At 30.5% G+C, this 27,107-nt stretch overlaps 1 protein-coding gene across 4 annotated transcripts in view; it reads right to left on the reverse strand.

Annotated features, from left to right (window-relative positions):
- Positions 1 to 27,107, reverse strand: part of LOC142319607 (uncharacterized) — a 219,435-nt gene that overhangs the window by 12,193 nt on the left and 180,135 nt on the right. For all 4 annotated transcript variants that reach the window (XR_012755217.1, XM_075357081.1, XM_075357082.1 and 1 more), the window contains 6 exons: positions 26,273 to 26,500; positions 22,731 to 22,978; positions 15,414 to 15,975; positions 10,297 to 10,468; positions 4,564 to 4,717; positions 1,808 to 1,920 (listed from right to left, as the gene is read on the reverse strand). Coding sequence is in view for 3 of the 4 variants with exons in the window: in XM_075357081.1 (XP_075213196.1) it covers positions 1,808 to 1,920; positions 4,564 to 4,717; positions 10,297 to 10,468; positions 15,414 to 15,975; positions 22,731 to 22,978; positions 26,273 to 26,500 (1,477 nt within the window). In the remaining variant the exon portion in view is untranslated. The remainder of the gene's footprint in view (positions 1 to 1,807; positions 1,921 to 4,563; positions 4,718 to 10,296; positions 10,469 to 15,413; positions 15,976 to 22,730; positions 22,979 to 26,272; positions 26,501 to 27,107) is intronic.

Consider the following 27,107-nt stretch of genomic DNA (forward strand, 5'->3'; position numbering starts at 1 on the left):
ATGGTCATCATTTTTATTATGATGCACAGAACTAATAAGCGTTAGTGCTCTGTTACGTTTTGGTACATAAGAAATTAAGGTCATTTGTTTAGTAATGCTGTATAAACTTTCCCCAATTTTTTTGTTTTTTGTCAGGGAGAAATTCAGCTGCAATTTCTTGTTTTCTTTTATTTAGGGTGCCAACATATGTTAGCTCTTTACCTTCCAATTTTTTGACCAAGTCAATTGATGAAAATCAATTGTTCCCAGTTATGTTTCTATTTGACCCATGTGGTTTTGCCAGTCGTATTGCGGACTGAGTTGGTTTAGAAAATTTGTTTTCTTCTTCTGACAATCCAATTACATCAGAAACCCTTACCACTGTAGATATACGTAGTATATAAAAAACCAGTTTGCGAGTCTGTAATACACATCAATTTTAGTCCATATTTTTTTGGGATTAACAATTTGAATGCGCATCTGCTGCAGAACATTTCATCTAAGCAAGCATTTGAACTGATGGAGTAAATGCACTGACAGCAATAAAAATGTCAAATATTTCTGTTAACAAAGCGGCTTTGTCAATGGTTTTCCTCTCAGCTCTTGTTTCACATTTGTCAAATCTTATAACAGTAAGTAACATTAAAAATTGCTTTTTCAACATTACCAATCAAAAGATTTCTCAGCCTGTTCCATCAGTAGAAAAAATTCGGTCAATTCTTTTGCGGTTACATTTGAATATAATCAGTATTCCTATAAGTGCTTTCAATTCAACAATATCAACAAAATTCATTTCAATAATATTTGGATTTTTGTATCTTGTTCTCAAAGAAAGCAGTTTTTTGTTTGTCCACTCCAAAATAATATGTGAAATATCGTCAGAAAATAGTTTATTCCATACTCCAATTTCACTTTCATTTTGAATATTATGCCTGTTACCAATTCGTAATATATTATGTGCCATAACTCAGATATTTCTTCTCAATTCTAATTTAGACCATCTAAAATTGGATTTACTCAGATAAATATTTTCATCTACTTCCCCATGTTTATCAATCCCTTCATTTTCACCACCTCCTGAAAATTTGACTTCAGAAACTGTATCATGTTCGCTGACAATGCAGTCATTCCGATCAATAGCCTGTTCATTTCCTACAGCAACTACCTCTCGATTTTCATTTGTAGCCCATGCTTGATTACCATTTGCACCTTGTTCCCTATTTTGTAATTGGTTCATCAGTATCCGAATCCTTGCTTCCCCATCCATCTAGTTCACGAAGAATTGCTTCATCAAAATTCTGATCATTCACATTCATTTTTACACTGAAAAAAATTAATATGATTGCTAATAAAACTGAAACAACTGGATGCAAGGAGATTTATATTTAAGCAAAATCTGCACTATTTGATTATTTTATGAAAGGAAATTGTACTTATATAAATGGTGAGCACACATCAGTTTGACAACAGGCACTCGATTGAGAAAAAACATACTATAAAAACTCTCAGTGCACAGCAATCTAACTATAACTAAAAAAGAACCAACTACTGCAAATCACATTTCATTATGTGATCAAGGGTGGGGATAATCATGTAGCGACCAGATGCGCACCGTCATTTTGACCTCACCTTACCAGTTGAAGGTAATTAATAATGTGAACAGAATTTAGTAGTACCCCCATAAACAAAAAAATTACCTTAAATTTAACATTTAGAAGTAATCATTTTGACATAAAAATCAACTTAAAATTACTTCAACCCCTCATACATACATACACACACACACCCGCACATACATGTGTAACATAAATGATGTTTTACAGTTTACCTTTTCTGTTAAATTTGTAATAGTCATTTTCAAACATAGGCCTCGTCATTCCAAAGTCACCAAGTTTGACTACTCGTGACCCACTTACAAGACAATTTCGTGATGCCACATCCCTTAGCAAAAAATAAAACATCAGTTAAAGATCACAATACAAAATTAAATAATGAATAAATACAAAAAAAAATTAATAATTATACACCATAAAAATAAGAGATTAAAAAGTATATAAATTTATATTGTGAGGTATTTTTAAAACCAGGTAAAAGTACAAAATATAAGAATACTGTTGTATCCCTTAATGAGATGTCTTAGTTCTGTGCAAAGACAACATAAAGAATAAGATATAAACTCTCTTAGAAATAAATTTGTTATAATTATTAATTTTAAATATTATTATTACTTTTATTAATAATTTAATATAATTACTCAAAGTGTTTATAATTATAAATTACAAAAAAAAATTATATTTAGAGAATATTAAGATCACATTTCAGGAGTAAGAACTACAACTTTATTCAACAGACACGTTAATCATTACTTGTCTTTTTACGCAAAAAACAGTTTCTGGATAATTCCATAGCCAGAGTTACCACTACACTAAACCTTAACAAAGAAGTGGCTGCCCCATTAGCCATCTCAGTACTACAGATGAAGAAGCTGGCATGATACCCAAGGAAGAAGGGAAGATGTTGTGGAAAGAAGAAAGTATGAGAAGGGAAAATCAACACACAGAGGAGACTGCCTTTAATTAGAACTGTGTGCAGCCTTATCCAGAACCAAATACATGTACATAATAAGTAGTACCTTCATGTCCTTCACAAATTTTTATGCAGTGTCCCATATAAAATGCAACCCGTCAATCAGCCTTCTATAAAATTTGAACTTACTACCTTACTCCCCCCATGTTTTACTGAAATGGACATTTCTAGTGTCTGACTATCACGCCAATGCAGTAGACTATAACCACTAGCTATAACAAAGTGATCAGAACATTAAGTGCATTGTTAGTGAAAAGATCGTGTTTTCACAAGAGGAATGTGTTTTTATTACCAAGTCATACTTCAGTACACAATCATGACAACATCACAAGAAACTTTCACCACAAATACAGACAGACGAGTTCCTAATAAGACATCAGTATTGAGACTAGTGATTAAATCCAGAGACACAGGTTCTACTAATGAATGACAGCAAAAGACCAAGGGCAGAATTGAATGCAGATACAGGTTGCTGAAATCAATGGCCTAACTGCTTCACCAAAAAAAAAGGAGTTATGCTTTATGTGGGATACCACCCTGTTTATCTTTAAGGCATTTACTTTTGATGTTTTATAAATTTTTTTAACTTCTCTCCAATGATAGAAGCCCATATGAAACAATTACCTACAAATATCAATTAATTATAATTCCATAATAAAGTACCTAATACAAGCTAATGGCTGTACATCCAAATATTAAACAATTTGTTAAATACAACATAGAATAAAAAAAATCTAGTATTATTTAACACTAGGTGTATTATGTCTTAACATAATGCTAATGTATATCAAACATTCAAATGAAAGTGTTTTAAAATTTTATGAAAGAATAACCGTATTACTTTCAAAATCAAAACCAAAATAAACAAGATACTAACAAAAAAAACACTGATACGCACAAAAACCCAGGAGTATACAAAATAAACTGCAAAGATTGAAATAAATACTGCACAGACCAGCATCAACATCCATTCATCCATGTATAAAACACACGTAAGCACTATACATAACATCAAAATCAATCCTTAAAAATAACAACACAGAAACTGAACATACATATGAAGAAATAAACTACAACATCAAAATTCTATAGGGCACATAAAAGTCACAAACTTAAAAAACTTAAAAATTTGACTAAAATATTGTAAATGCATACAGACTAAATTATAAAAAATAACACAACAAACATCAAATATATATTACTTGACCACATTCTAAATGAATCTCCAAACTACTCTAAGATGAATATCATTATCAACAACATTAAGGAAAAAAAGTCATTTTTAAATTTATTGATTTAAAAAAGTTTAAATATATATTTTTTCATGTTGGTCTATAAGTTACAGTTTCACTTAAAAGTTATTTGTTTATAAGTTAATGCTCCTCTATTGAGTAATTATACTTAAAATAAAGTTCTTATTGTTTTACACATTAGTTTTCATAAAAACCCTATTTATTACATAAATAAGTAAACAAAAGCTACCTATCAGTTTATACCTATTGTAATTTTTTTACACTAATAGACAAATAAAATAACAATAATAATAAAGTAAAAAATAACAAATATTGATAAATAAAGTAAAAATAAATTAACTTTCTACTTACTTTTTCAAAATAAATTGCAAGTATTAGGATGACTCAAACAATAAGTTAATTTACATGAACAAAAAAAGAATGTAAATGTAAATCCTTTACATCCATAAATAAGAAAAAAATAAAAATGAATCGACACATGAGACTATATGGAACAAGAATATGTTAAATTATAACCCTGAGCTACATTGTTTTTACACTGCAACTAGGTATGGATCAGAATTGAAAACAAATTATTTTAATTATGACCAATATTTTATACCAAATTAAGTAATTTATTATCATAAAAAAATATTTAAACAGTAAAATATGATACAGACAGCAACTAGACAGACAGAACAAATAACTAAATGAAGCAAATTACTTAGCAATATAAATTAATATAATATGCATACAATGTACATACCTGTGTACATATTTTAATTCATTTAAATAGCTAAGTGCTCTCGCAACATCTAGTGCCATTCCTGTTAGTTTCTTACTACTGACTTCTTCAGATTCTTCACCTACCTTCTCATTAACAAGATGACGACGTGCAAGAAGAAATGTTTTTAAATCACCTAAAAGGAAAGATTTCACCAGTGACCATGATACACAATTATATAACAATATTAATAAATGAATTACTGATAATAAATGCATTTTAAAATGTAATAAAATATATTAGAACAACAATAAAATAGAATATTAGACTATTCTCAGCTATTAATTAATAGTGATATTGATCAATAAAATAGATTGGATATGGTATTTTGATTGGAGCAATTCATTTAAATTGATTACTGAAAATTATTTTAATAATCTACAAAAGATTTTTTTTTAATAATTTTACTTCATTTGGTCCAACCTTACTCCAGAATCTGAATGTATGATTTTGAATTGACCATAGAACATACATAAACACAATGGCTTTTCTTGATGTTTTAATCTTCTGAACACCAATCGAAAAGAAGAAATTATAGAACTTGTGATATGTTTGCCAAGTAATTGTAAGTTCTGTTTTTTTTCTAGTTTTCTTATTGTAATGTTCAAAGCATAATAAACCTTACGTCAACCATGTTTGTTTTTTTGTTTTTTTTTTAATTTTTGTAATGCTCAATGAACTGAACTCCATGTATGTTCCATACTCTATGTATGTTGAACTTCCTATATTTTCAAAGCCTAAGACAAGATAGCTACTCTCCTTGGGTGTACAGCTAGTTTATAGTTGTGTGTGCAGAATGTTGATTGAATTTACCTCTATTGATGTCACACTGCTTAAGAAACTTTTTTTTTTAAATTTAAAAGAAATCTGTGAATACTGACACTTGGTGTAGCAACTTCATTGGTGCAGAAGCCTACAAAAATGAATTAATGATGGACACATTACATGAGCAAATCACTTTCTACATAGATAAAAACATTTTACGATTATTGTGTTAGAAAAATAACAAGAAAAATATGTGTTCTTATTAAATCAGTTCTTATATATACTATACGTTAATTCTTTAAATAACTGACTTCAAATGCCAGATTTTACCAACATTTCCACAGTGCACCCACGCTCCCACAATGGAGCTGTACAACAAAATACTCAACACGTTACATAATAATTCTTAGATGTATTTCAAAATGATTCATAGTATGAACATGACACACTGCATTTACATTTTAATTATTCATTTAGCAGATATATCAAAATCAAGAAAAATACAAAATATGAATAAAGTACAACACAGGGCACATTATCAAACATTAAGCAAACAATATTTTATGATTAACAGTTTATAAAATAGAATTACACTGTGTATTCTAATCGTAAATAAAATAGCTCTAATGAATTCTTATAATGATTGATGATTACACAATGCTAATGTCTATCATGTTAATAAGACAGTAGTAGGATTCTGCTACCTAATAAATTTATTTTTGTATTTGAAATATTACACTGTTTTTAAAAATATTCACCAATTCAGCAATACTGTATGAGACTTTTCTACATCACATGCAACAGGCTCAAGAAAAACATTGATAACATATATTGTTTATTTGATTTGTATTACTCAACCAAAAAATAAGTACAGAAAAGAAAAACACAATGAAGATACATCAGTATTTTAGTGAAGCAGACTTTTATTATTAAATTTTATTATTGGCACCGAAATCATTTCATAGTGTGAGAACTTTGAACTGAAAGATTAAGTTGTAGCAATACTTTGTAGATGTAAGGTTTCTACAGTACAGGGATGTAACAAAGTAACACAGCATAATTGGGATTAAGAACTCCCCAACCGACTGTTTATAATATGCATATAATAATTAACATTTTAAATATATTTAAAATAATAAGCATACATAAACAACAACTGATTTTTTTATCCTAAAATTGTTTTAGCTCAATATTATAGATGTACTGATTTAAAACTATTAAGCTGTATAATTATGCAATTTAATTTGATTTTTTCTTATTAAAAAAATTACCTTACTCATGTAATTTGTATACGTATAATCTACACTACTTAATAAGGTAATTTATACCAAACTTAAGAATGTGTGTTGAAAGACGATTCCTATGTTTACTTTTTAGCTTGAGTATAGATGAATAACTCTTTTCACAGAGCTAAGATGTGGGAAAAGAAATTAATATTTTAAATGCTCCTTTGACTAAATTTCCATATTTTACTTTGACGAGCAAGCCAAAATGTATCTAAATTTTCAGATGTAAATTGTAGTTGTAACATTTTATCTGTAGACATTTCAATATGCTGGTCATGAATCTAAACTGATAACTTAGCACCTGCAACAATGTTCTCACTAAATGGATTCAGTACCCGTCTCTTTGAGAAATCATTTTTATCTTCTGGGAACTACTTTGCCAACTGAATTTTTAGCTCATGCAAATGCATTATCACACTATCCAAACTGTGGTGAATACTAGTGTCTTCTTCATCCAAATTTTTCTCAATATAATCAGACGTGAGTAGAAAAATATCAATATCTTTGCTTTAAGGGCAAATAATCCAGATACCTAACTTCTTAATGAAAGCATGAACTTTCTCTGTCATAAATAAAATGTTTTTATCACATCCTTGTAATTCACATTCAAATTGTTTAAATGTGAAAATACATCAGCTAAGTAAGCAAACAGCAAAATGCACTCATTATTATGTAAAAATATTGAGAATAGTGTTTGTTTATCCTGGAAAATATTATTAATCCATCTCATAATACTAATAACTGGGTTAACACTTTCCCCCAGTGTAACCATCTGACTGCTGTATGGAAAAATGAGATTTTTTTTGCTCATTTCATCACATAGTTTATGTGATGGAAAATAGGCAAATAGCCTATTCTGTAATGGTCACCATTTAATAAAAATAACCATTTTTACAGCTTTACAAAGAATCTTTTTGAAATTTTCCAGCTTATTCTTTGTGGCAAGAACATGTTTACAAAGGAAGCAGTGTGTTCATTTCATCCTTCATACAAGACAATTTTTTAATCTTTTCAGAAATCCACAGTTCTTTCCTGTTATCGCCTTTGCACAGTCACTACATACTGCAATACATTTTGTATAATCTATGTTATAGTTTTTAGTAGCTTCATAAAAAACATCAAAAAGACACTGTGCTGCTACATGTCCAGGTATTGATTTGCAAAACAACATATTTTCTTCTACTGATCTGTCCCGATCACATTCATACCTCACAAAATATAGGAACTGAGAGATGTTTGCCACATCTGTTGATTTATCAAACTTAAGACTAAAACATACACTCGACATCAGTTGCTGAATTATCTGATTGCCAAAATCGGCAGCCATGTCATTGATTTGCCTTGATCTGTGTTGATACTGTTACCACATTTATGCCTAATTTAATATCAGCAGATGAACACTGCAGCAATTTAATGTGAGCTGGCGCACAATATTCAGACGCACTGATACAAGCATCAGTACTGCTGCACAGTTCTCCCAATATAGCAGTGCTGCGACCCCACCACTCAGGCTCCAATAAAAGAGTGTGCACAGGAGTGAATTTTCAATTCATCATTGACCACCATCTGGAGAAGACCAAAACAAAGAAGAAGAATATGAAAGAAAACAGATGAAGTTCCCTGGCCACCTCACCGTGGGACCTCCTGGTGGATGCCAACATCCCTGCAGGAGCAGCAGGCCTGGCCGGCCCGCTGAGGGAGCCGCTAGATATGGACGCTACCTTCCGCTGCAGCTCACCAGGCTTCAATCACTCTGGCTGGTGAAATCAGCAGCAGTAGCCGGCCTAGTGTGGAATTGCTCGGTGAGAATCATCTCGGCCGCACTGGTGAAGGACGACCAATGCTGACCCAACATTGCAAGGCCACCACTGCCACACTGTAGTGGGGATCCAACTGCCAATGAGGGAAAGCCTGGTCAGACTTCAATGGACGAGCCGCAACTCCCCGACTTTGCTGGAGACCAGCTTCCAGACCCAACAGCTCTTCTCAGAGCTAACACAAAAACAGCCCATTTCAGGGCCACCACAAGGTTATGAAGCCATTCAATGATAACAGCCCTTCTCAGGGCTACCATACGGTTAGTGACTACAACAAGCTGTCGAAGCCAATCTACAACAAAAACGCCCTTTTTCAGGGCTACCATAAGGTTAGTAAGTGCCACGTGCCGTTGAAGCCATCGGCGACAATATAAAACAGAATTTTTTTCAGTTTTTTTGTTTCTTCCATGCCTATTAAAACACTGACCATATCAATTGCAGAATGGTTTCATGCTTCATCAGAGCACTTGAAAGCAACAATGCATGTAGCTTTCCATCCAATGAGGTAAAACCATAATTTAAATAACTGTCATTGTACAATCTTGTTTTTTTACCAATTGATTCATTGGATGTAGATGGCTCACTTTTTTTATTCATAGATTTATCCATTCTGCATAAGAAAAAAAATAGTTATACCATCTGACTGCACACTAGAAACCAAAACCTCATTATTATTATTATTATGAAACTATGCTTTTAAAAACTTAAATAAGGCAACAGACACGCGCTTTTAATTTGAAATTATACTGACGTTCTGCAATCCATAAAAAAGGCATTATGATGCCTTTTTTATACTGCTGAAAGCCCAATGTGTGAAACATAACATTTGGATTTTCGAACATGACCCTCTCACAGCAAATATTACGCAAGCAGACCAAATTACAAGGAGCACATACACTTCAAGTTGGAACCTGTAAATTGCTCATCTTTGTACACTTCATATATGCATGTTCATACCCACTGCTATCAATGCAGCTAAATAGTTTTAACTAGTTTTCATTGGGTTAGGGTTGGGGGTTGTTTTGAGGGTCATGGAGTTAAATCACTGATCTACAGTAAATATTGATATTTCTTCTATCAACTTATTGATATTATGTAATCAATTATGATTGCTTAATTACATCACAGAAATTAGCTACCAATTTTTTAAGCCCCAATGAACATTATTCAAACTTTATGTACCCTTATATACTAAATTATATTTCTTTTACAGTTAACTAACATTTTAGATACTGGTATAAATTTCTTGTGTAATTTTACGTAAACTGTAAATTTGTTGAACAATTCAAACATAATATCCATTCTATTTTATCAATTTATTTGTTAATATTAATAAAGGATTAAATAAAGAAATAAAGCAAAACTTACTTATTGAAGAAATATCTTTTGATCCTTAGATCATTATCACTTATTTTTCATCTTTTTAATTAACATTAAAAAATAAACATCATCTACGATCAGTCAAAAAACTATTTATTTTTTACATTAAATAATGTTTTAATGTAAATTGCAATAAAAATCAAGCCAGAAGACAGTCTAATGACCATATATCTCCAACAGTAAATTCTGTTTTATTACTCTTCTTAAATGGTTCATTTATTAATATATATATATTTCAGTAGTATGTATAATTGTACTTATTAATCCTATTTGAATACATTTTTGTTATATCTACATTATAATTTTAATTTAACCAAACATTTTTTTTTTAATTTAACTGTAAAGTTAGTTAGTTTTTAATTTAACTATTCAATGTTAAATCTTCAAAAATTAAAAATTTAAAAAAGTAATAAAAATATAAATTTAAAGGAAAACTAATGCCCAATTATGATAAGAAATAAACAAACCGTAAAGCATAAATTCCATTATTGTATACAGTGGTTCACTCTTCGTACACACTCCTAAAAGTTTTACAATATTTATGTGATCAAAGCGTTTCATAAATTCTGCTTCACTAAGGAAATCTAATTTTTCTTCAGTAGTTGACCCGATCTTCAGTGTCTTCACAGCCACTGCAACCTACAATCAAAATTACCAACTGTATTCTCATATGTTTATTGATAACCATAATTAGAATAATAATGAAAATGAAAAAAAATAGTGAATATAAGAGCAACAAAGCCAATATAAATGGAAATTATAAAAAATGTTAGAAAAAATTATTTAAAGCAAATTTTATGTATGTAATGTTTACATAAAATTCACTGTTTTTTAACATCAACTTTTCAAGTGATTTGACGCACTTCCTTTTTGTTATTCTTCTACACAAGGAAGAAAATTAACAACACAGATAACAAATAAGTACAAAGTATGTTTATTATTTAGGATCAACATGTTTTTTCCTTATTAACCTTAATTATCTCATCAACATATTGTACTATAGATTGAAACACATAAGAATTTGAATACAGATTAGAACTCATGAGCCTTCATTCACAGTTTCTACTCTCTAGACCCCTTCACCGCCAAGATTAAATTAACTGAGCTTTTATATGTTTACAAATATTCTCTTTTCATTTTGAGTATTTTTTTTTTGTCTTCAGTCATTTGACTGGCTTGATGCAGCTCTCCAAGATTCCCTATCTAGTGTTAGTAGTTTCATTTCAGTATACCCCCTACATCCTACATCCCTAACAATTGTTTTACATATTCCAAATGCTGCCTGCTTACACAATTTTTTCCTTCTACCTGTGCCTCCGATATTAAAGCGACTATTCCAGGATGCTTTAGTATGTGGCCTATAAGTCTGTCTCTTCTTTTAGCTATATTATTCCAAATGCTACTTTCGTCATCTATTTGCCGCAACACCTCTTCAACTGTCACTTTATCCACCCATCTGATTTTTAACATTCTCCTATAGCACCACATTTCAAAAGCTTCTAATCTTTTCTTCTCAGATACTACGATTGTCCAAGTTTCACTCCCATATAAAGCGACACTCTAAACATATACTTTCAAAAATCTTTTCCTGGCGTTTAAATTAATTTTTGATATAAACAAATTATATTTTTGGCTGAAGGCTTGTTTTGCCTGTGCTATTTGGCATTTTATATCGCTCCTGCTTCGTCCATCTTTATTAATTCTACTTCCCAAATAACAAAATTTTTCTACCTCCATAATCTTTTTCCTCCTATTTTTACATTCAGTGGTCCATCTTTGTTATTTCTACTACATTTCATTACTTTCGTTTTGTTCTTGTTTATTTTCATGCGATAGTTCTTGCGTAGGACTTCATCTATGCCGTTCATTGTTTCTTCTAAATCCTTTTTACTCTCGGCTAGAATTACTACATCATCAGCAAATCGTAGCATCTTTATCTTTTCACCTTGTACTGTTACTCCGAATCTAAATTGTTCTTTAACATCATTAACTGCTAGTTCCATGTAAAGATTAAAAAGTAACGGAGATAGGGAACATCCTTGTCGGACTCCCTTTCTTATTACGGCTTCTTTCTTATGTTCTTCAATTATTACTGTTGCTGTTTGGTTCCTGTAAATGTTAGCAATTGTTCTTCTATCTCTGTATTTGAACCCTAATTTTTTTAAAATAATGAACATTCTATTCCAGTCTACGTTATCAAATGCCTTTTCTAGGTCTATAAATGCCAAGTATGTTGGTTTGTTTTTCTTTAATCTTCCTTCTACTATTAATCTGAGGCCTAAAATTACTTCCCTTGTCCCTATACTTTTCCTGAAACCAAATTGGTCTTCTCCTAACACTTCTTCCACTCTCCTCTCAATTCTTCTGTATAGAATTCTAGTTAAGATTTTTTATGCATGACTAGTTAAACTAATTGTTCTGTATTCTTCACATTTATCTGCCCCTGCTTTCTTTGGTATCTTGACTGTAACACTTTTTGAAGTCTGATGAAACTTCCCCTTTTTCATAAATATTACACACCAGTTTGTATAATCTATCAATCGCTTCCTCACCTACACTGCGCAGTAATTCTATAGGTATTCTGTCTATTCCAGGAGCCTTTCTGCCACTCAAATCTTTTAATGCTCTCTTAAATTCAGATCTCAGTATTGTTTCTCCCATTTCATCCTCTTCAACTTTCTCTTCTTCCACTATAACACCATTTCTAATTCATTTCCTCCATGTAACTGTTCAATATAATCCACCCACCTATCGACTTTACCTTTTGTATTAGAAATCGGTGTACCATCTTTGTTTAACACATTATTGGATTTTAATTAATGTATCCCAAAATTTTCCTTAACTTTCCTGTATGCCCTGTCTATTTCACCCATGTTCATTTCTCTTTCCACTTCTGAACACTTTTCTTTAATCCACTCTTCTTTCGCTAGTTTGCACTTCCTGTTTATAGTATTTCTTAATTGTCGATAGTTTCTTTTACTTTCTTCATCACTAGTATTCTTATATTTTCTACGTTCATCCATCAGCTGTAATATATCGTCTGAAATCCAAGGTTTTCTACCAGTTCTCTTTGTTCCGCCTAAGTTTGCTTCTGCTGATTTAAGAATTTCCTTTTTAACATTCTCCCATTCTTCTTCTACATTTTCTACCTTATCTTTTTTACTCAGACCTCTTGAGATGTCCTCCTCAAAAATCTTCTTTACCTCCTCTTCTTCAAGCTTCTCTAAATTCGACCAATTCATCTGACATCTTTTCTTCAGGTTTTTTAACCCCAATCTACATTTCATTATCACTAAATTATGGTCGCTATTAATGTCTGCTCCAGGGTAAGTTTTTGCAGTCAATGAGTTGATTTCTAAATCTTTGCTTAACCATGATATAATCTATCTGATACCTTGCAGTATTGCCTGGCTTTTTTCAAGTGTATATTCTTCTATTATGATTTTTAAACTTGGTGTTGGCAACTACTAAATTATACTTCGTGCAAAACTATATAAGTCGGTCTCCTCTTTCATTATTTTTGCCCAGCTCGTATTCACCCACGATATTTCCTTCCTTGCCTTTTTCCAATGCTTGCATTCCAATCTCCAACTATTATTAAATTTTCATCTCCTTTTATGTGTTAAATTGCTTCATCAATTTCTTTGTATACACACTCTACCTCATCGTCACCATGGGTGCTAGTAGGCATATAGACATTAACAATCTTTTCGATTTTATCCTTATTACAATGACTCTATCGCTATGCATTTTGAAATACTGTATTCTGTTCCCTATCTTTTTGTTCATTGCAAAACCTACTCCTGCCTGCCCATTATCTGAAGCTGTGTTAATTATTCTAAAATCACCTGACTGAAAGTCGTTTTCCTCTTCCCACCGAACCTCGTTAATTCCTACTATATCTACATTTATCCTATCCATTTCCCTCTTTAAATTTTCTAACCTACCAACCTTTTTTAGACTTCTAACATGCCATGCTCTGACTCGTAGAATGTTATTTTTTAATTATCTGGTGACTCCTTCCTTAGTAGTCTCCACCTGGAGATCCGAACAGGGGACTAGTTTACCTCCAGAATATTTTACCAAAGAAGGCGCCTCCATCATTGCTATATGAAAATGCAGAGAGCTACATTTTCTTGGAAAAAAAGCAGCTGTAGTTTTCCATTGCTTTCAGCTGCGCAGTACTCAGAAGACTGAGTGATGTTGATATGGCCGTTTAAGTCGTCCTGACTTACGCCCTTAACAACTACTGAAAGAGGTGCTGCTGCCCTCTTTCAGGAATCATTCCTTAGTCTGGCTCTCAACAGATAACTCTCTGATATGGTTGCACCTTGTTATACATTTAGTTACTTTTATTTATGTATTCTTAAAATTACTACATTATATTATACTTTAAGAGATATGCAATGAATCAGAATTCAGAAATAAACAATATAGAATAGTTATAATAATGGGTGTTTCAGTAATAAAAATGAGTGTACTTTAATTACTTAATAAATCAAAGTTGATATTTAATAAACTTGGTAAAATAAGATAGATTTATGATAAAGATTTTCAAAATGTAATTATTTTATTTTTTTTTTTTGTACTTCAGCATACTTTTTAAATTCCAAGAATGCTACATAAAGTTTTTGTTTTTTTTAAAATCTATTATTTGATATTTTTAATAAACTGTTTTAAAACTTTTAAATGAATTATATTGTTATACATGCAATCTAGAGCATTAAATAGATTGACATAATTCTGTTTTGTGTTATTCAATGAGAACATAATTCTGCATGCAACTTTTCATTAACATTTCTATTTTGATAAGGACTTCTATATCTTCATCCTTATTTTCTTGAATTGGATCTTCTATTATTTAATTGTCAATCACTAGCTGATATACTGGTTCATAATTGTTCATATCCACTCAGTAAGCCACAAGATTTTGTGTTAAATCTAGCTCTCCAAGTAAGTTTTTTAACTTGTTAAAATTATTAATTTGCTAACAAGTTTACAATTTTTCACTTTGTGTTTCAATACGTAACTCTCTTACAAACTTTCTAAGGATTTTTCCCCGCAGATTTGAATTTCGTGTTTTTAACATTTACCCAAAAAATTAATTTCCGTAATAGCACTGTAAATGAAAACAGATTTTACAAAGATGTATTAACAATTTTTATTTTGTAGTAAATAAATATTATGAATAAATATATGGATTTTTAGAAAGATCTTTTACAGCAAAATATTCTGAATTTTGGTACAGAATAACAGTAAATCATAAATCAATGTATATTAAATTGATTAAGAAACAACATAATAAAAGCACTTCAGTTTTGTGAATGTACAAAATTTATCTCTGAAAAAACTAAATTACAAAGAAAACTCCTATGCAGTAGTATAGATTTAAAATGCACCATGTTAAAATGAATAAAACATATATATATAAATTAATGATAATTAGTATTTTAACAATATACTACTATACAGAGATTAAGAATAAGGTAGTACAAGTGTACTGTACTACCTTATTCGTAACATTACTCAGTGTTAATTAACATAAACATAATTACTAATTTTTTCTGATTTTTATAACACTCACCCATTCTTTTCCATTAATACATGCTTCTCCTCCATAAACAAATCCAAAAGCACCTTCACCCAGTTTTCGGTTAAGAACAACCTTGTCTCTTGATATCTCCCACTTATCATTAGTATTAGATGAATTAAGAGGATCGATTCCCCGTGACTTCCAAAACTTATTTGTCATTCGCACTTTCCTATCATATTGTCTCTTAATGAGACAAAATACTGACATCATAATAAGCATCAAAGCAAAAAATGCTGAAACATTTAGTATTATCATTGCTTGTTCACATGGCACATCAAGTGCTGTAGAGAACCACTGTATAATACACTGGTCAGCACCATCAACTGGTCTCTTTCCATCTGGTGTTAACCACTTGATCAAGGATTCATTCAGGTACAGTGTACCACCATTAGGATCAGAGCTGTTTGGAAAGAAGGTCCCAATTTTATGAGTCTTGTTATCCAACCACTGTATAACATTAACGACTGATAATCTTGATGGTCGATTATGACTGAATTCCACTCTACCAGACACACCATAAAAATCTGTCTGTTCAACCTTTTCAACAAAATGCCTGTGAAAAAAGTTAATTATTGAAGCACATCAAATCCAATAAAAAATATTTAAAAAAATAAATAGAAAAAAGTTGAGAAAATAATAATGGATTAAATATTTTTAAAAGTAGTAACTGAAGTTACTGGGTTTTCACAATAAAATTTCAACTACAATAGTTTTTAAAATAAAGTAACCAGAATAAATTGCTAGGAACTAACCAATATTAAAGAATAAATAGTATCCTATACTAATATACATTCTAAATACTCTACATGTGTATATATATATATATATAAAACTATAATAATAATATACATACTAAATATTTAAGAATACTCTTTATGACATGCAACTCCCCCCATTTTAAAAGTTCACTCTTATTACTTTTATGTTTTTCTTTAATAAAATATTTAAGAATGTATTATTTTTATTACATTTTATTATTATTAATTATGAACTGGCCTACAGGGGACCACACAAAACAAATTCTTTTTCATATTTCTCTTCTTTTCTAAGGCTGTTCTTCTGCATTCTGCCATTTTTGCCAGGTGTTTGGCTGTGTTTTCTTTTTGTTTTCTTAGCCTACTGGAATTCATTCATAATAATAATAATAATAACCGATGAGGGGTTGTCTGCACCCATTGGGTGCATCTCCAGGTTGTAGATTGGGAAATGCTCCACATATATATATGGTAGGTGAGAAATAACCCCTGGACCAAAACAGAAACACAAATCCAGACGCATCTTTTCTCACAGTGGGCAGTATTCTGGTCAGCATCTGCACCCGTATCAGGCAGCTGTGCTTGGGCAATCAGAGGCCTGCTCTCATGAGCTTATCCTATATCCCCATCTTTTTTTTACAATGGAAAAAAGTCAATTAACTGAAAACAGCCAGGGCGGTAGGAGTACACAGGTGAGTACCCATTGGAGTCATTATGTTTTGTCCGACATGGGAGATGATGGAGCAAGTGGCATCATTCCACAGAATAGCACCACAAGAACTGGAACTTTACATTTCTCTGTCGTTAAGAGTTGCAGAAGCTCCCTGGCCTCTGCCCACTCAAAGATAGGAGGTGTTAAACAAAATGGACCCATGAAATGAATGAATATATTGTTCGATGTTATTTAGTAATAACCTGACTAGGAACTGCTGATCTCCCATATATTAAGGAAATGCAAAGAATGGTGATCAACAGATTCCCAGAGCTTGTCAATAAAACAGTCCAGAATATTTGGGCCTAATGCATATCTATAATACCTAGTTTTAGGGTGTCCTCAATGAAGATTGATGAAATAAAGAGGGCAGTCTCGTTGGAACTGGGAATGTCTGGTAACGTTGAAGAGGATATAGTTTTACACGATGCAGTAATTCTGGTACATGAAGAAATTAGCAAGGAGAAGAGTATATTTAAGAAGTAGAGTACATTGTATGACAGATTGGACAGACTGGACAGATTGGATAGATAAGGTCCATAACTAGTGGTACAAACAGTTTTCATGTTGCCATGTACAACTTGCTAGATTATATTCTCAGCTGTTGCAACAGCCTGAGTTGGCCCCTGAATTCTTTACTTTTGGAGTAACGTACCTTCTTCTCTTGAAGAAGTCAGTCCCATCTGTGGAATCTAAGAAATACAGACCAATGTCGTCCCATTATGTATAAAATGTTTACTTCGACTATGGCAGAAAAGCTGAATAAATACTTGTATTAAAATGGTCTGGTAATGGGAGAACAGGAGTACAAACGAAACATTAGGGAATGCAAGGTACACATTATTGATGCAGTTGTAACTGAGATGGCAAAGAGAAGTGGAAAGCCTCGCTACATGGCTTATATAAACTATCAAAAAGGGTTTGATAGTGTACCACATACTTGGTTATTGGAGGTGCTGCATATATATATATACATATATATATATATATAAGGTAGACGAACAGTTACTGAAAAGATAGTGAACAGATAGTAAAGTGACAATGGTACGTCTCTTTCAAGATGGTCTAGATCCCATTTTCACAGATAAAATTTAAATTACAAGAGGAATATTTCAACGGGATTGTTGAGCCTTATGTGATTCTGCCTTGCTAAACCCTTTGTCCAACATGCACAATTACAGAAAGAGTGGGTTTCTTGCTGAGCCATAACATGGTATTTTGATCTTTAACCTGCTTTATATGACATCAAATTATATACCGATAACAAGAGAAATCTGAATCATCTGTTAGATCTGCTAGCAGGATTTATTAATGATGTTAAGATGTCTTTTGGCTTAGAGAAATATAGAATCCACAGCATGGGTAATGGTAAATGGGTAAGTCAAGAGGGATTTGAAGTACAGACTGGTAGTGAAATTATTATTGAAGGCATGAGTGAAGAGAGGTCTAAAAATACTTGGCATTTCAGCAGGCTAGGGGCATCCAGCAAAAACAACTTAAAAAGGACTTAACAGTAAGTTTTAAGAAGAGAGTGGAGGCAGTGCTGCTAAACTGAGCACCCATAAGATAAGTAAGGCATTTAGAAGCTATGCGATCACTTTTATAATGGTATAGATTAGGAATTATGGACGGAAACTGAGTTGGATGTACTGAATCGTTTGGTTAGGACATTATGTACAAGACGTAGGAGTTCCATAGAGAGACTTTAAATACCTTTAAGAATTGCTGGATGTGGTATACTGGATGTCAAGAATCCATTCTGATCAAAGGTGAGCAAATCGCAAGTGTATTTCTATGAGAAGACTAAAGATAGTATTCTGCATGATGCCACAGTGAAAGGTGATAGTGCATTTATACCTCTGAATTTGAAAAAATATTGGTTTTTACTCGGAAAGCAAAATTGCAGAATTGAGACACATCTATATCTCAAAAACTACACATTTTATGAAAAAATGTTTCCTATTAAAGTTTTTCTTTTTCAAGAGGGAAATACATTCACTACCTATGTTGTCCTTTATATGGCCAAATAAAGATCAATTTTTTTAAATAGGGACCTATACTTTTTATTGCAGAATCAAATTTTTTGCAAAAAAAATTAAAATTTCATTTCTGACTTTTTTTCTAACATTGATAGTTTTTTAGTTATTCTGTTTGATAGTTTTTCAGTTTAAAGACTATAAACTGTTAAACTATTAAATAGTTTAAAGTAAGCCTATAAACTGATGCTTTTAGTTTCGTTAGGTCTGGCCCAGCTGTCGAGTTACATCCAGCTGATGCTAAATTTTATATTAAAGAAAATTAAATTTTAAATAAAAAACAATCAATTAAAGGATTAACCTAAATAAAATCCATTTATGTTTTAATGCGTTTTTTTAATCAAATAATACATACTGGTATGGTACACAGCCTACATGAGTTGCATGTTTTGGTCAGTTAAGTTATGTCGACTCTATGAAAATATTTGGTTTAATGAATTACTGATAGTTAAAAATTTTTTTTAACGCTCTTTATTTAAAATAATTACATAAACTTACTCTATATAAAATACAGCAACAAATGTTCGAAGTGGTATCCTTCTACTTCTATGCATTTTTTGGTAAGTTTTAAAAATGACCCATGAACATTTAATAGCATTTTTCACCTGATATCTCTATACGTCTGTTATACGTTCTTTCATGTTTTCAAGGGTAGGTGGAAGTTCTAGGTAAACCTTTTCTTTAAGGTAACCCATAAAAAAAGTCTACTGGAGTAATGTTAGGGGAATGAGCAATCCGATGAACTGGAACCAACTCAACAAATCCAACAATCATTGTATTTGCAGTCCAAAATTACTCTGGTGATAATTGAATAATGTGCAGGAGAGCCGTCATGATGAAACCACATCATTCTCTTCATCAAGGGTAGTTCATCAAGCAGTAAAGGCAACTGATTTTCTAGAAAATCTGCATTTACTCTCTGTTCAATTTTCCGCTGAAAAAATGTGGTTCAATTAATGTACAGCCTATAATTCTGCAAAAAACATTGACAGTCCATGGATGTTGATGTTCTACTTCCCTAATTCACAGCGGATTTTGCACTGCCCAATAATGCATACTGTCTGTTTACTGCTTCATGATAAGTAAAACCTGATTCGTTGGTAAACAGAACATTAAGAAAAACATTTTTATCTACCTGTACTTTTTCCAGTACTCATTGACAAAATACTACTCTTAATTAAGTGAAATATGGTACGGATGCAATTTCAGGCGTTTTAATATTCTCAGAATACTGGTTTTTGATATCCTGGAGTCACGCGAAATTCTTCTTGAACTAACATGACGGATCTACAATGACCGCTAATTGTAAATCATTCCATAATTTCCAATAAATAAAAACTAAATAATTTAATATTTATTAATAGTTGGCAAGTAACAAAGTAATAAAAAAAAGTTAACTGAAGACACTGATAATACATTCACTTAGACAAATGTCATTTACAACTTGAACCTCACTTTTAGACTATTTTAAAAAGTTTTCTAGTGTTAGCATGCTTAACTTCTTTTTCTTCTTCTTTTTCATTATTATTAACAATGATTGTTTTTTATTTAAAATTTAATTTTCTTTAATTTAAAATTTAACATCAGCTGGTTGTAACTCGATAGCTGGGCCAGAGTTAATGAAACTAAAAGCATCAGTTGTCTACAGTATTTTTGAAGATGAATAACTAAAAAAAACTATCAATTTTAGAAGAAAAAATCTGAAATGAAAATGTAATTTTTTCAAAGAATTTGATCCCGCAATAAAAAATTTAGGTTCCTACTCAAAAAAATTAAGTTGACCTTGAAATGACCTTTATTTGACCTTATCAAGGACAACATAGGTTGTGAATATATTTCTCCCTTGAAATGGAAAAACTTTAACAGGAGACATTTTTTTTAAAAAATGTGTAGGGTTTGAGGTATGGATAAGTCTCAATTTAAATGGACTACCCCAGTATAAAGGAGAAATGATCTGAGAAACAGAAGGATTTACGCTTGCAGTTCAAGATAAGATGACTAGGATTCTGACTATATCACCTTTAATGGTTAAAGAAGAACAAATTTTGTTCCATAAATCATTTCATTCATTAATCTTCCTTGTTAGAGCATGTAAACATGTCACCGTCACCACAGGCAGTAATAAAAATAGAAAAATCACAATTTTTACTAAGTCAATATTCTATTAAAATATTTTGTATATCTAATGAAAAAATCTAACAATCTATTAGTAGTATCAAATACATAATTAAAGTGTTCATGTTATGTTAATCCAGGATCAAATACTTTTGCTAGAATATCTAAAATATCCAACAACCTTATTCCATCTTTTCATCATTAATAATATAAATGAATTTGTCAAAGGGCAAATGTCTTAAGAATAAAGAAATTTGCATTTCTTAAACAACTCAGCTCAAGTCTGTTCCTAATGCACCAGTTGTAGATTTGATCCAAATCTTCCTGAATATATACACAATCAGTTTCCCCTTTTCTATACATATACAGTTTTTTTTAAATCGTTCATCATTTAGAGACATATCGATCTTTTAATAACAAGTGAAAGGTCACTTACTAATAATTTAAAAAACCGATCTAAGTTACTTCCTTGAAGTACACCTGAACTATTATGAAATTCTTTGGATTGAAAGTTAGCTTAAAATACAAAATATGAACTGTGCTGTCAATAACTATAAAAGAATTCAATCACCCTATCTGTGAATCCAAAGAAAATATTAATTTTCAATAAGAGGACTTTATCAAATACTTTACTGAAATGTAAATAAACATCTATCTGTGCATTACTGTCTTATGTTAACTATCTTCTGATACATATCAGAAAATTTAAATTGGTCAGTCAATTTAGTACAAGTTAAATGAAAATAACTTTTGCACTTATTATACTGTATCTTGTTCTTTGATGTGCAATTCACTACCTACAACATTTACCACAAAAAGTCATGATTTAGTTTGTACAAAGAATTGGTGTTTATTTAAAATACATTATATAACACAGGACATTGTGCTCTACGTTCAGTCTCATTGGCTGCTAACTCCAGATGAGTAATGATTAATTTTATAATGTATTGGATTCATGCATATTATGTTATTAAGTAAGTTATTAAGAAGGATGTGTTTCCATTCACTGTCATTTTAGTCTATTTTATATGTAATTACTTCCAGTTACAGAAGAGATAAGGAACTAACAATTGCAATAATAAAAGGTATAAACTGCTAGAGTAAGCAGTGAAGTTCATCTTGTTGAAGAAATGGATGCCTTTTGATTATTCAAAATCAATAGCATAAGGTAAACCACAAAGGTCAAGCAAATAAAGACTCCCCTATCGTTCTGTTTTTATATTTTTTTATTTTAATATATTACCCTTTGAATGTTCTATTTTAATTAGAATAAAGTAATTGAAAAGGAAAGACAATACACATTAATCAGATGTTTGAAACATACCACCATATTTATTTTTTTATTAAAGAAAAATACCTCAAAATAAAAAAAATATAATAATAAAGTTTTGATTTCTAATGAAAACAATAATAAAAACCTAAAAATCACATTCTTTTCTCATCCCTGTATTACAAATAATTTATGGAAAGCAAAATAAATTCTCCATTTACTTGATTTTTTTGGGGGTTTTTGGATACAAGCACAATTACAGATAAGGAAGATTTGAAAATGACTTTTTGTACATACTACTAAGTTTAAGCATACAAATTTAGTAACAATAACAGTGCATTCTAGTGATAATTTGTTTTTTAGTCATTACCAACACTATTTTAATGGAATTTTATTCTAAAAAACAGAAGTTTTGCTTACTTAATGGTTTTTTCATTTTGAATGTTAGAAAGAAAAGAAGGATCCACTTTCATGAGTTTATCAAGTGCCAAAGCAAATGTCCATATTGCATCATATGCATAACCACCATAATCAGAATGTTCATTTTTTTCTTCAGTTAATCTCTTCTCATATTCTTTTTTCCATTCACCAACAGTGATGTTTTCTTCCATTATCATATCATCTGGTGCATAATGAGCAAATGTTAGTCCCAAGTGTCCATTAATTGCCTGAAAATAATAACTATTTTGTATTTAAATAACACAATAATAATAAAATCGGATTAAACAAAAAAATAAATGTTTTCAGTTAAAGTTTAGTTTTTCCTCAGAATGATTTGGAGATGTTAATCTAGGCAAGAAAAAGGTGTTATAAGTTTCTGAACATTAATTTCTTAAATGAAAATTATAGGATATAACAACTACTACTTTTAAATGGTTTATATTAGGATAAATCATAATGCTGATTAAAATTCTAATTACATATAAATTTTAAATATTGACATGTGACCAAATCATTCTTGAAAAAAAAGGTTTTTGGCATTTATATCCTCAGGAAAGTCATATGAAATAAATTATAATCCTGCAAATTTGCAACAATCTCTCTAAATTTTGAATGAGTGGAAATTCAGATGGAAATTTTTCTTTGAAAAAAAATTTCATGAGCCAACTATTATACAAAATAAAATTTCAACATCTATAGAAAACATTATTTTGAATTTTCTAAGCCCCATTAGCAAAACAACTTCTATTTTATTTTTTTTGTAATTTATTTGTTGAGGATTATTTTTGAAAAATTTAGACCATTTTGAAATGTTAACTGAAGGTTCCCTTTTGGATGTGATCAAGAACTGGTACCCATTGAACCACAACCATTTAATCATTTTTAAAGATATGAAAACCATAACAAACAGTAAAGCCAATAATAAGAATGGCTGATATAAAAATTACTACAGACCTAAGAGAACCTGTTACAATCACAAATAAAATTTTGATGCCATAAAAAATTTTGAATTTTTTTTTGTGAAGCGAATAACAGCAATAAGATTCAACACACAGGATGGTAAAGTGATTCAAATTAAAACTGATCAGAGATCATGTATTATGAAGTATGAAATGTTATTATTTCCATATAATGGACCAACACTGCTAAGAACTAGTGTCGTATTTAAATTTTTTAAATTATTTTACTCTCTTCTTGAGATGGTAGAAAAACTTGCTGATTCTGATATTCCTTTGTTTAGCAATAAGCAATACAAAAATAACTGATTTTTTTTCTACCTTTCCTAGCACTGTCACTCTAGCATTTGTGTTTCAGAGTACCTCCATTCTCAAAACTACTTTCAGCACTGAGTCTTCCTGAGTTGAGATCGTTGAATAAATAGGGATGGAGAGTGGGTTTTTCCTACTCCACATTCCTACTGTCACAGCCTTTTCTGCTTTGTCTCTCCCACTCTAATGGTTTTACAATTTCTTGAAACTATTTTAGATTTTTAAACATTACATCGGATTGAGTGTTTATTTGTTCATTAATATTGTTCTGTCCTTTTAATTTTAGCATGAATATTTCCATGTTTTGTAGAATACTTAAACAGTTTCTGTTTTGTGCGTAGTGTAATATTTTCATTTTCATTGGGAATATGTCATTTTTCTATTAAATGTGTTGCACAATTTGAACCTTCCTTTATATTATACTCCTTTTTCTTATAACTATCTTCTGTTATTTTTTAATTTATTCCTGATGTATTATTTAAGGTAAATGCTACAGTTATGTTATATTTCTTAAAAGTCCTTAGTTTATATATTTCTTTTCTTGTAAATGTAAATTTTGCCCATTTTCACTTTTCTTCATTTTTTTGGTCTATTATCATCCCTTCTTTATCTTTTGAAACATTTTCCTTATTATTCCTTTTTTGTAATCATTATTCACTGTTATTTGAAAGATAATATCTAATTCTTTTTTATATTCCACCTTACTTAACAATAAACTGATTACTCTATTGAATATATGTCTAAACACAGTAAATTTATGTTCCCATGGACAGTTAAATTTCGCATTTATAATGTTATCTCTGGATAACAGATACATGCCAAATTCTAGTTCTTCTGACTTCCTTCTTATTTTCAAATCCAGAAAGTTTATCGTATTGCTTTCTTCTTTTTCCATTATAAATTTCATATTTTTATGTATTTTGTTGGCTTCATTTAATATTAAATCTCCCTTGCTTCCATTTTTATCCTTTATTATTATCAGCAAGTCATACACATATCTTACATATTCTAAAAAATCATAATTTTTTAATATTCCTGATGTGTGTACTTTTCTTCTATATATTGCATAAAATATTCACTTAAAATCCCTGATAAAGGGTTTCACATTCTAGTCCATCTGGTAGAATATATTTCTTGTTACTGAATTTAAATTGGTTTTAATTACATCATATAATGGTAAGCTTTTAGTTTCTACAGTTTGTTTTTTTTGGGAATCCTGTAAGATTTCACTAGACATATGAGAACTGTTAAGTTATCTTTTGCTTATTTTACTTATTTTTAATATTTTAATAAGTGTATGAATAAAATGTGATTTATTTTTAATGTCCTCAATTAAAAAAATTTTTTTTCACTTTTGAAATGTATAAGAATTATTTTAAAATACATTCATCTCTGGTGAAAAATTTATTCTGCTCCACTCTCTCTTTCACCAATTCTATATCTTCAGATTTTTTTTGGCTTTTATTTAGAATTATTTTTAGATTGATTTATTTAATACAACATAAAAATCATCAGTAATATTTTGTTAATACCGTTTTCCCAAACTCATAATTATTCCATTTTTTCATTTCTTTTATTTCTGAATTCTTTTATATATACTTTCTTATACTTCTATTTATGGTCTTTCTGTTTTCTTATGAGTTAGAAAACATTCTACAAGAATATTATATAAAAACTATTTCTCAAAAATATTATTGTACTAAGGTTATTCAATTTTATTAGAGTATATAACGATTATTTTAAGAATCAGTCACTGCAGCTCAGAAAACCAGTGAAATAAAATGAAAAAATGTATTTTTCACATCATTGAAAGTACATGAAGTTTAGTGACCACACAGCTCCAGCAGCATCTAGGCGTTTTTCATAAGGTGCATTTTTTGTACAAATTAAATCTATAATTTTACATATAAAAATGAATTATCTAAGGAAATAACTAATAATAAAAATATATGATGTCTCTCAGATACTCATAGCTTGCTCATATGAGTAAGCCAATGTGTAATAATAGGGAGCCTCTTATTGTAGTTATGCTTTTTCAGTCTCAGTCTATTAAAAGAAAAAAAAATATGAATATGATTTTTAAAGTGATAAATGGAGATAAACTCAAGGGTTATCATTTAAACAATAATAAAAACAATCTTTATAAAGAACAATTCTTTTTAAATATGAACACACAAATACTTATCAAACTGAATATAGGATTTTATTACACAAGGGTTAAGTTTTAACACTAATAAACATAGACTAACTTACTTGTATCATTTCCTTAGTTGAACAGTTAATAGATTCATTAAAAGCACTATTATAATAATCAGTATTGTACCACTCTGGTGTTAACCAAAGTGGCAGAAACCATACATATCCCTTAGCTGCTGTCATACTTAATCGATATGCTTGACACATAGTATCTCTAGCTAGTGTTCCATTGTATACATCAGCAATGATAATTCTTGCTGATTTTGCCTTCATCTCGATTAAATACTAAAAAAAAAGAAAAAAGAGATATTTTACCATTCACAAATCAAAAAAAGAAGTGAACATAAATTCATAAAGATTATGCACAAATCCTTGAGGCATAATCGTTTCTATCATTGTTATACTGTAAAAACTGATTAAGTTTAGGATATTTAGCCATAACAACTAACAACTGAAGAAAATATCTTTAGAATTATGAGGAGTGATTCAAAAGTAAGAGCCAATGAGTCACAAATATCGATTGGCAACACTGATTGTTTCACACATGTGCAGTAGCTTTAAGTGGTCTGTTGGGCAAATAACCACCACATTACCACCAGTTCATTGTTGCTTGCCTTTGTGAGACAGTATGTTAAAATGAGTCAGATAATAACAAATCCTGCCAGTTGTGAAAGTCTATCAATAATTAGATTTCTAAATGCAACAGGATTGTCTAAATGCTGAAACTCACTCTAAGGTGTGTGGGCCTACTACAATGAATGAAGGAGAAGTAACGCAATGGTGACATGAGTTTAAGGAAGGCCATTCAAATGTTTACAATGATAAAAAAGTGGCAGGCCTAGACTGATGATCTCATGCGAATGCAAAAGTGAGAGGAAATTGTTGCTTTACG

The sequence above is a fragment of the Lycorma delicatula genome, chromosome 2, assembly GCF_047948215.1.
Source record: "Lycorma delicatula isolate Av1 chromosome 2, ASM4794821v1, whole genome shotgun sequence".
NCBI lineage: Eukaryota > Metazoa > Arthropoda > Insecta > Hemiptera > Fulgoridae > Lycorma > Lycorma delicatula.